The 12,407-nt window shown below is 39.3% G+C and overlaps 1 protein-coding gene across 3 annotated transcripts in view; it reads right to left on the bottom strand.

The window, feature by feature from the left end:
* Window positions 1-5,705: 5,705 nt before the first annotated feature.
* Window positions 5,706-12,407, bottom strand: part of LOC124555577 (linear gramicidin synthase subunit D-like) — a 417,445-nt gene continuing 410,743 nt past the window's right edge. For all 3 annotated transcript variants that reach the window (XM_047129541.1, XM_047129539.1, XM_047129540.1), the window contains one exon: window positions 5,706-6,079. In XM_047129541.1, the coding sequence (XP_046985497.1) occupies window positions 5,936-6,079 (144 nt within the window). In that variant the 3' untranslated portion in view covers window positions 5,706-5,935. The remainder of the gene's footprint in view (window positions 6,080-12,407) is intronic.

Here is a 12,407-nt window from a genome sequence, read left to right as displayed (position 1 = left end):
ATTGTATTAAAACATGGTGCCCCCAAGGTTGTTAATTATGGATCGAGGGAAACTTTTTCAATTGAATCTTGTGACAGAGATAAACAGCCGGTGCAACATTACTCATCACATGACGACTGCCTACCATTTGCAAACTAACAGGCTTACCAAACACCTTAATAAGACCTTGGCTGACATGCTATCAATGTTCATCAATGTTGAGCAGAGCAACTGGGATGAGGTGCTACCTTTCATGACGTTTGCCTGCAACAACGCCAAACAAGACACCACAGGATTTACGTCATTTTTCCTGGTGCATTGGCGTGAGGCAACTACGACAATGGACACTGTGTTTCCATTACATCCTGATGACGTGAATGATGACTACATTGGCCAGGTGTTAACCAGAGCTGAGGAAGCTCGGCAGTTAGCTCAACTCCTCACACTGCAGGCTCAAGAAAACCATTGCCGAAAGTATGATGCGAGCCACCGCCCTGTTGCCTACCAGCCTGGTGACCTCATCTGGAGCTTCACTCCTGTTTGGAAGGTTGGTATCTCTGAGAAGCTCCTCAGGCGTTACTTTGGACCTTATAAGGTTGTAAAACAGGTGTCTGATGTTACTTATGAAGTTGAAGATTTCGACCCCGACGCAAGACGACGAAAGGTCAGAGATGCAGTCTACATCCTTCGAATGAAGCCCAATAAAGATCCTGCAACCCAGGGGAAATTTAAAGCTCTAGCGACAGGCAACAAGCAGATAGGTGACAAAGAGCGTAGCAGCAAAGGAAGTTCTAAGAAGATCACCGCCAGGGCGAACATCAGTCATCAGGAGTCGGAGTATGCAGGGCTGATGACTCATTCCCAGACTAGGAGGATGTAAAACCAAGATGCTGTTCTCTTAAGGAGGGAGCAATGTCGCAGAAGAACCTGCATGCATTCACCATTGTGTAGTGGTTATGATCCTAGACTGTTGCATGGAGGGTCGTGAGTTTAAAACTCACCTGAACTGTAAAATTTTAATTTATATATTCGGTTCGAGTACATTCTAGAAGTGTCTACAAATGTCAAGAATCATTGTACTGAAATGTTCTGTAACTTTATATATACCATATGTGTTCTGGCCAGAGGCAGTTCGCTCCACGCTCTTGTATGTGCAAGTGCTGAATAAACCTTCTTCTACATGACACTATTCAGACACCGAATTATTCTCTACTGAAAATATTTGTGCACAATATAAGCCACAAGTGGCTGAGCGTTAATTAGCACCTTGTAGAATTAAATCATCACCTATTGTACTGGTGTGGTCATATACAAAAGGATGAAAAAATATTGAGACAGTCTTTATGATAAGTGTGGTATTACACACAAAAGCCAGTTAAGAAAATGTGTTTTCTTTACTCATTATGATAGACTGAAAAGTATGAGACAAGCTTGGTGCTTACATTGTAGCAGTGCTGGGAGTGACTACTTCGTTAACTGGCGCAGTATCCCTTTCTACTTCACTATTTACAACAGACTTCCAATGCTGGCATAACTTTTCAATTCTGAAACTCTTGAAATAACATGGTTTTGAGGTGAAGAACTCATTGAGCCATGTTTGGAGACCATTTTCATCCAGAAAGGAAGTTTCTTGAAGGCTGTTTGATAGAGAGTAGAAAAGGTGAAAATCCGAGTGCTTAAGATCGAGTTAATAAGGTTGGTTTGGAATGACTTCCAAACCCAACTCCAGTATAGTGTTTTTCATCAGTCCAGCTGAATGCAGGTGTGCGTTATTGTGGAGAAGCACCACTTCACACAGTCTTCCTGCTCATTGTTCTTTGATTGCGCCTGCAAGACATCTCAGTTATTGGCAATAAATGTCAGCAGTGATGGTTAAACCTTGGGTAAGCAGTTTGTAGTACACTGCACCATCGCTGTTCCACCTGATGCATAACATTTCTTTTGTGAATGTGCCAAGATCTTTGTACAAGAGTTGCTGCTTTGTTTGGGCTTAACCATTCACTTCTTTCCCTTATGTTAGCATAAAGACACCATTCTCACCACCAGTAATGATACAGGATAGGAATGTAGGAATGGTCAGTGTTGTTCACAACCCAATTGATGACAAGCAAGCAGAGATGGACATGGGGCCACCCATTGATATATTTTTTACTATTATTACTGAACCTTCCCCATTGCATGTGTATGTTGCACAATGGTTGAATGATCACAGTTCATCACATTTGCCAGTTCTTGAATACATTGACATGGATCATTTGGGTTAATGTGTTTAAACCATCTTCATCCAATTTTGAAGGTCTTCTTGAAGGTGGAGAGTCACTGATGTCAAAACAATCCTCCTTAAAATGAGAATACCATTTTCTTGCCATGCTCTGTCCAGCGGCACTATCCCCATACATGGCGCAAATGTTTTTGGCTGCCACCATTACTGTGACCCCTCTATTAAACTCAAACAGAAGAATATGATGGAAATTTTCTGATTTCTCCACTTGGCACTCCATTTTCTAGCATCCACAGCACCACTCACTATGTCCAAATGACAAAATGGCAATATGTAAACTCAAACATCAACAGTGAACTACAAATAAAAAATGACAGTCGATAAATAAACCCATAACAACTGGAATACCAAAAGAGAAAACAAAAATGCTATGAACTTATGCACCAGCCTAATACTTAATGGCATGAAAGCTTTAGGTATGGGCCTGAAGATAGAAAAATAAGCTACTGAGTTTGCAGCAGACATTAACTGAAGTAAAGATGCAGCAAAACCAAGGCAAGAGGGGACAACCAATCCCTCAATTGAAAATAGATGATGTTATAATGGAACTGTCTTGCCACTGACAGAGCAGATTTTGGGATACCAGGGACCATCCTAAACAGATTCACTGGACTGATCCAATGTTTTACTACTGTGCCATATATACAGTATGTTCAAAAAAAGTCTCAAATACATTGAGAGGTGGCATTACTCATCAAATCAAGATAAGTAAGATCAGTAAACATGCATCCAGGGATGCATACTTTCTGCTATAAATACGTGTTTACAGGTGGTGTTCAACATGGTGTCCATTCATTACAATGCACCCCTCAGCCCTGCGGCTTAAGGAATGGCACACCCTTTGAAATATACCCTGTGGTTGTAGTAGCTGTTGGCTCGCATTAAAGATGCGGACCTGTAGTGTTTGCACATCATTGATTGGTGTGGCGTATACCAATTCCTTCAAGTGTCCCCATAACCAAAAGTCTAGGGGATTGAGATCTGGGGAACAAGCAGGCCAAGGCATGCCCCCTGCCCCCCAACCAATCCAGCAGTCATGAAATGTCTGCATCAGATGTTCACACACATTGTGACAAAAGTATGCTGGTGCACCAACATGCATGAACCACATTTGAATTTGTTGCTGCAATGGCACAGCCTCCAGCAAGGTAGGCAATGACATTAATGAGAAACTCTAGATAATGTGCCCCAGTTGACCTATGGCCCTATTAATCTATTGCCAAGTCTGCCTGCCCAGACATTGATTGAGAATCGGTGTTGATGCCCTCTTTCTCGAATTGCTTGGGGATTTACTTCTGTCCATACATCCTGGTTATGGAAATTCACAACACCACCACTTGTGACCCTGCGTCATTGGTAAATAAAATCTTGGATGGGAACAGTGGATTTGTGGCACACTTCTGCAACATTCACTGACAGAATTGCCATCTGCCATGACGATTCTGTGGTGTTAGGGCCTGAATGTACTGTAGATGATATGGGTACAGCAATTGTTCAGGGACTACTTCCCCAGATAAAAAAGTTAGACATGCCTTCCGCTGCTGCTAATCATTGCACATTGGTCCCAGAGGTTTCTTCCAGTGAACATGGCACACGCTCCCCTGTGTCAGCCGTGCGGACGGGCCTTCCACTGTCACTCTCGCAAGGTGCAAGGGTACCTGTGTGTCTCAGACTCTTCAAAAATCTGGTGAACAGCTTATCAGGGGATTCTCTGCACTGTGGATATTTTTCAGTGTTGAAGGCACAGGTCTTGCAGGCTATGTCGGTTTGCTAAACCATATCAGAATATCATATCCGTCACTTCACTTGTTGAGTAGTAGGCTTCCATTGCCAGCAAGTGGTGGAAGAAAGAAAATGTAAATTTATTACACCATTTGTACATACAAACAGCACAACAACAGTAAACATGTAAGTGAATCCACATTTGGATGAAGATAAAACACATGGATATGCACTCAGTGTTGGCAGTACTGTACAATAAGGCACACAAACATGACAAAAACTGACGTAGCCCGCAACGTGACTAGAACCACACAACTGACTGCAGACCACTTAATAGTACATTGAGTATTGTGAGTAAGACATTATAATACCCTGCTGGCACATTTGACAGAATACCAATGTAACGGCTCTGCTAATATCTGCAACAAAGTGTCACGCAGCCTCTTCTCTAAACACATTTATCTCAGAAAGTATGCATTTCTGGACTCATGTTTATTGGGCTTATTTTTCTTGTTTTGGTGAGTACTACTGCCTCTCAAAGTATTAGAAACTTTTTTTGAACACCCTTTATAAAGAAATCAGTGACTGTAGAAAACTCTCACACATTCAGACAACCACAACTAACACACAAGGCCACAGTTGTCTCCGAGTGCTAAGGACCAATTGCGACTGCGTTTGAAGTAACCAACAGTCCAGTTTGGGTTGGTATTGCAGCTCCAGAAGAAGCATGGAGCAGGGAGAGGGAGGGATAGCAGGGTAGAGATGGGGAAAGATGCTAGAGCTGCCTCTTCTACACCCTCACTATACACCAAAGCTGGACTGCTGCTCCCATCAGACACAGTTGCATTCAGGCTTTGCCACCCAGAGATGACATTGGCCCTGTGTGTATCAGTTGTGCTTGTGTGAATGCATGTGTGTTTTCTACTTATGATGAAGGACTTAGCCCAAAAGCTGAATATTTATCTAGTACCTCCTGCTGTGGAAGTTGAACATGCGCCAGAACAAATGGACGTGGTCAGCCCATAGAGGGCTCCGCGTCCGCGGCGGCTATTCCGCGCAGCGGCTCTTGCGCAGCGAGGGCGCCACCGCTATGCCACATGCAGACAGCGGCCAATAGCCGCTCCCTCTGGTTTCACATATAGGGACCCACTCTGCCCTAGTCCAGTCAGTCTGGTACTCGCTCTGGATTGTGTCTATATCTCGGTGGTACTGCGTTCTGGTCGTTGCTCGCTGTTGACATTTGCCTGGCTCTGGTTCTGAGTGGATTTACTGTTGTGGTTTGTACAAGCCTCTGTTGTTTATCTCTTTCTTGTTGTGTCGGTCATTGTCAGTTGTTGTCGGTTGTCATTGGTCTGTCGTCTGACTCGTCCTTGTGTTTACCCGGTGGTGCGTGCTCCACTGCCGGCGGCTTCTCCGCATGGCGGCTCCGATCCGCAGCCCAAGGCGGTTGGTTTAGGTTACTACAATTTATAGCATTATGTCTGTGACTCAGTGCCTTCTTTGTGTGATGAGTAACATTCTGTCCATTTCATGTGGCTGTTACTCCATCCTGGACTTTCCACTGTTTTAATTTGGTGGTAGAATTGTTTGAAAAATGACAAGTATTAGGAATTGTGGTTTATTTATCTCATGATGTACGTTTACAATCCATTTGGTTTGCATACAGGAGAGATTATACGCATTGTTATGTCTGTACTTCAGATGTGGATGGTAAACAAAGACATTAAATTTTATTTGCTTTTTATTTAGTATACAACAAAAGGTGAGGAACAAAGCAATATAAAAATGTATTGAGTCAATTTACACTGAATAACTTAATTGTAATACTACATACAGTGTCAGCTTTCTCAAATAAACTCCCTTAGACTGCAGTACAGTTTTGGTAATGCAGACAAGCAACTAAATTCAAAATATTTTAGATCTACCACACAAAGGAAAAACTGACATCACATTTCATATGGGAGCTTCCTGGGGCTCCAGGAGGATCTCATTCACAGCACAATAATCAGGTTGTGTAAGAGCATAAATTACTGCCTGGGCAACATCATTTGGTGTTAAAATCTTTACCTTATCACTGGCATCATACATTTCTTTTGCCTGAAAACAGAAATGAAAGTGTAACAGTTCCACATATTTGTGATCAACTTCAGGGATAATGATAAGGTTTTAACCATAGCATTATGTCAAACCCCCGTGACAGATTCATCATGTAAAACAGCCTTTATGTAGACATATAATGTACATCAAGAGTTGAAGGTAGCCTGAGGAGCTTTATAATAAATCTACATCTCATTAATATACACTGTTTCATTTCATGTACACTTGTGACTACAATATTTTAGAACACTGAGAACTTCCATAACATAATTTATGTATAATTTGTATTTAGTTCACATAATAATGAATGTATTTGAACTAATTGATCTGTAACTTGTGTCACGCTCAGTCGAGAACATATGCTCAGTTTTATCCTTAAACTTCAGCAAATTATGTAAATATGTATGATTATGTGCAAGAAAGTGAAAAAATTTAGTACACAAATATCAACTCAGAGCCAAAAATTGTGCATTTTGTCAACTGTAAAAAATGATCTTGACATCAGGATTATTGAATTAGACTATATACTTACATAATTTACATACTTTAGACTAAAAGTAGCATCTGCAATGAACCATACAAATGTTGGCTTGTTTCCTGCTTTCATGCGGTATGATCAGCCCCAACTGAACATCTCTGTCAGGAAGGTCAATATGGAGCTAGATCAGCTACTTCGGTTGGCTACTTTGTCAGGCATAGGTTTGGTTCCTGTTGATGGTATTGGTAGGTGGGACTTCACAAGACATGGCTTGCATCTCAATAGGAAAGGAAAGGGTAAATTGGCTGGGATGATGAAATGAAATGATCACATGGCATTGTTGGCTGGGAGGTCCAAGATGGGTTCGGCCACCAAGTGGAAGTCTTATTTCAGTCAGCACAACATTGGGTGACTTGTGGCTGATGATGAGGATGAAATGATGATGAGGACAACACAACACAACACCCAGTCCCCGAGCAGAGAAAATCTCCAACCCGGCCGGGAATCGAACCTCTGCCCAGTTCATGGGAGGCAAGCATGTTACCACCAAGCTAAGCAAGCGGATGGCTGGGATGATAGCAAAATCTTTAAGGGGGGGGGGGGGGGCAGTGAAACTCATGGAAGTACCACTTTTTTAGGCTAACATCAGTGTCCAGTTATCCTTAAATGAAGCTTAATGAGAAGCTCAGGCAGGCAGGTACTAGAGATGTTAAAATATCATAAGATTCTCATAACAGTATAGTAAAAAATAATTTTAGTGTGTCTCAAGATTCTCATAAAATCACAGTGAAAAATAATGTTAGTATATTGCATCAGAATATCAGGGGATTAAAAAACAAAGTAGATGAGTCTCTTGTTTTTTTGGCAGATTTAGAAACTGAGGGTGGAATGGATGTATTATGCCTGGCTGAACATCATATAGTCGCAGGTATGGAAATGGTAAATGTAGGTGGATATAAGCTTTCAGCACATGTAAGTAGAGACAGTACGGAGAGAGGAGGCGTTGCCATATACGTTAGAATCTGTCATAGTATGAAAAAATTGGAAACTAAAAAATTCTGAGTAGAGCAACATGTGCGTGTGAGATTAAACTAAATAATGGTACTTTTGCAATTGCAGCCATGTATAGGACACCATTGGCAAATTTTCAGCTATTTTTGAAACACTTGTAAACTTTGTTGTGCTATTGTCAGACAGAGGGAAGCAAATTATTGTTTGTGGGGATTTCAATGTAGATTTTCTGAAAAAGTCGGATAGAAAGTTTGACCTTCAAGTATTGTTTGGTTCTTTCAATTTGGCATCAGTTATTAATTTTCCTACTTGTGTTGTATGGGAAACCAGCACACTGATAGATAATGTTTTTATAGACCAAGATAAATTTAATCAAATAAAAACTTTTCCTGTTAAGAATAGCCTATGTGATAATGATGCACAGCTAGTTACGGTATACGTATGATACAGCTCCATACAGTAATGCTAAACATTCCTCCACAATAATGCATTCAATTAACGATTTAACAATTGAAAATTTTAGGGAAAGCTTGAAACAGTTAGACTGGGATGAGGTGTACAGGGAACCTAATGCTAATTTGAAATTTAACCTATTTCATGACACCTTTGTGAGTATATTTGTAAACAGTTTCCCTAAGACAACAGTGAAATATAGTTGTAAGAAACGATCTAAAAAGCAATGGCTTACTAAAGGGATAAAAATATCTTGTAAACAGAAAAGGAAAATGTATCTTATAGCTAGGAGGTGTAATGATCCAAAACAGTGAAAAATTATAAAAACTACTACACTGTATTAAGAAAAGTTATTAAAAAGTCCAGAACTATGTGCATTATGTCTGAGAGTAGCACATCTGATAGTAAAATTAAAACAATTTCGAATATTGTTAAAAGGAAAACAGGGCAACCGAGAGTACAGGAAGAATGTATTTCTATCAAACTCAATGAAAAGTTTGTTAACAAGAAGTCAGAAGTAGAAAACATTTTTAATAATCATTTTTAAGTGTTGTAGAGAAAATAAGATCCAGCTATTCATTAGAAAATGCAAGGCATTACATGGAAGAGTCAATACCTATGCAATTTTATAAAATCGAAATTCAACCCACCTCTCCTACTGAAATTAGAAAAATAATAAATTCACTCAAAAGTAAAAGCTCACATGGAATTTATGGCATTTCCAACAAAGTACTAAAAGCTTGTTCCCAATAGGTGAGTGGGATACTCAGCAAGATACATAGTAGATCACTGAAACAGGGCATTTTTCCAGATAGACTGAAATATGCTATATGGGGATAGGTCTGATGCTAACAACTAACACTCAGTCTCACTTCTGACAGCTTTATCTAACATTCTAGAAAAAGTAATGTATTCTAGAGCAGCATCACATATTTGTAAAAATGAAGTACTAACAAAATATCAGTTCGGTTTTCAGAAAGACTTTTCAACAGAAAATGCTATATATGCTCTCACTGATCAAATATCAAATGCATTGAATAACTGAACATCACTCATTTGAATATTTTGTGATCTCTCAAAGGCTTTTGATTATGTGAATCATGAAATTCTTCTAGATAAGCTTAGGTATTGTGGTATGAGTGGGACAGTGCACAAATAGTTTAATTCATATTTAACTGGAAGAATGCAGAAGGTTGAAATTAACAGTACAGATAGTCTTCAAGAATCAGCAGATTTCTCTAACTGGAGAGGTATCAAGAATGGTGTCCCAAAGGGTTCAGTCTTGGGTCCCTTATTGTTCGTAATATTAATGACTTGCCACTTTATATTCAGTGCTGAGTAATCAGCTGATGAAACTGTATATAATGTCTTTCAGAAGATTATTAAGTGGTTTTTTGCAAATGGGCTCTCACTAAATTTTGAGAAAACACAGTATATACAATTCTGTACAGCAAATGGCAAACCACCATTGATAAATATAGATTATGAACAAAAGTCTGTTGGTAAGGCAGAATATTCAAAATTTCTGGGTGTGTGCATTGATGAGAAATTGAACTGGAAGAAACACATCGATGGTCTGCTGAAACGGTTAGGTTCAGCTGCTTATGCTATTAGGGTTATTGCAAATTTTGGTGATAAACATATCATTAAATTAGCCTACTGTGCCTATTTTCATTCACTGCTTTCATATGGCATCATATTTTGGAGCAATTCACCATTAAGAGAAAAAGTATTCATTACACAAAAGCATGTAATTAGAATAATAGCTGGAGCCCACCCAAGATCATTTTGCAGAGATTTATTTAAGAAACTTGGGATATTCACACTACCTTCACAATACATATATTCACTTATGAAATTTGTTATTAATAATGGATCCAATTTCAAAATTAACAGCAAACACTACAAGAAAGGATGATCTTCACTATTCTGAGATAAATCTGACTTTGGCAAAGAAAGGGGTGAATTATGCTGCCACAAAAATCTTTGGTCATTTGCCAAATAGCATTAAAAGTGTGGCAGACAGCCAAACAACATTTAAAAACAAATTAAAAGAATTTATGAATGGCAACTCCTTCTATTCAATAGGTGAATTTTTAGAGCTGTAGTAGCAACTGTAAAAATAAATAAATAAATAAATAAAAATAAAAAATAAATTATTTTGTGTAAAAAAACTTATGTTAAAGTGATACATTCCACAATATTACAAAATGTTGTATTCGTGATATGGAACAAATATTGATGTATGTATGTTGGAAGTATGATTGGGTGTTAAATGAAATGCTCACATAGGTTCAGCTACAAATGAAGAATGTGGTAGGTTTCATTTTATTTTTATGACATAAGAAACTGCTGTCAGTACATGGAAGGAATTAAGATCTACTAAAATATTTATGAAGTATATGGTGTTCATACAAGATTGCAATAACATGAGGTATCAAGTGTGTGTGTAATAGGGGAGATTAGAAAGATGAAAAACTGAAGAACCTCGAATGGATGATACTTGATGAAAGATGCACAATATCAAACAAACAAAAATATATTTCGAGAAGTAGTTTCCAGTGAGCCATCTAGGATTATTTTCAGAGACCCTGGATACCACTCAAACATATTTTGTAAGTATATAGTCTGACTACAGCACACATGGAAGCATAGAAGATTATATGGTTCCTAAGCTCTATCTTTGAATTGAAAGGAAATGTACCCATTTTACCTTATTAAAACAAATATCAATTTTTCACACTTCACAGTGACTTGTTGAACATACACGCAAATGTAAAATGACTGGTAGAATCATTTGGGAGGTATTTGCTTACTACCAATCAATTGTACAAGGTGTACAACTTTGCTTCCACCATTTTTTCCCCACCATTTGAAGCTTTAATGAAACAAATTGATTTCACATGTATCATTCAAAGTATTTTCCATCACTGGCTACTACTTTTTCCCATCTTTTGGGCAGTGTACGAATCCTGTGTCGAAAAAATTGTTCATCTTTTGAAGCGATCCATGAATCGATTCATTTTGTGACTTCTTCATGAGATTGGAAGTGCTAGTCAGCTAGGCCATCTGCCATTGATCTAAACAGGTGATAGTTCAAATGGCTCTGAGCACTATGGGACTTAACTTCTGAGGTTATCAGTCCCCTAGAACTTAGAACTACTTAAACCTAACTAACCTAAGGACATCACACACATCCATGCCCGAGGCAGGATTCAACCTGCGACCGTAGTGAAACAGGTGATAGTCAGAGAGATCAATGTCTGGAGTATAAGGCAGGTGGGGTAGGAATTCCCGCTTTAATGTTCCCTAGTACATTTTGACCTCTTTTGCAACACGGGGTTGAGCGTTGTCATGCTGCAAAATCACTTTATCAGGCCTCTCGCTGTATTGCAGCCATTTGCCTTTTAATGCTCTGCTCAAATGCATTAATTTCATTCGATAATGAGCACCTGTGATTGTTTTACGTGGTTTTAACACCTCATAGTACACAACGCCAATCTGGTCCCACCAAATGAGGAGCTTCACCTTGGAGCCGTGAATATTCGGTTTGGCCGTCGACGTGGAAGCCTGGCCGGGATATCCCCATGATTTTCTGCGTTTATTGTTATTGTAATAAACCCATTTTTCATCCCCAGTCACAATGCGATGCAGAAATTGCTTCTGTTTTTGCCTCTGAATCAACTGTTCACTAACACATAAATGCTGTTCAACGTCTCTTGATTTCAGCTCACACAGGACCCAAGTTCCTTCTTTCTGAATGATGCCCATAGCCTTGAGACATTTTGGGATGGCTTGCTGTGTCACTCCCACTAATCGCGCCAATTCTTCTTGAGTTTGACATGAGTCTTCAGTCAGCAATGTCTCCAATTATGCATCTTCAAAAACATTCTCTCTTCCACCACTATGCTGGTCTATGACATTGAAATCACCGTTTGTGAAGCGTTGAAACTACTCAACACGTTCTTTCACTAATAGTGTCCTTAACATATGTACTTGAGAGCATTTGATGAGACTCAGCAGCTGTTTTCTTCATACTGAAACAAAACAGTAACACCTCCCGCAAATGACAAGAATTAGGGTTGTAAACTGACATTTTCAATCAAGAACAACTTTATGATGCAGACACAAATCGAGTAATGTTTGAATGAGGTTATGTTGGCTGAGGTCCAAGCTAAGTGCCTAACATCTGCAATCTGTCTCTTTCGACCGCTACTTACCGTAGTCACCACCTATCGGCAAACGGCGGGAGCAAAGTTGTACACCTTGTAGCTTTTGGTCTGACTAGAAAGTTGTTGTTGAAATTGCAGAACTATTTTCAACCTAGTTTTTACTGGAACGTCTTTTGCTGCTTTATGTTTACAGCCATTCTCAAAATGTATAGAA

The sequence above is a fragment of the Schistocerca americana genome, chromosome X (genome assembly GCF_021461395.2).
Source record: "Schistocerca americana isolate TAMUIC-IGC-003095 chromosome X, iqSchAmer2.1, whole genome shotgun sequence".
In the NCBI taxonomy this organism is placed as follows: Eukaryota; Metazoa; Arthropoda; class Insecta; order Orthoptera; family Acrididae; genus Schistocerca; species Schistocerca americana.
This window is presented reverse-complemented; position numbering and strand designations above follow the sequence as displayed.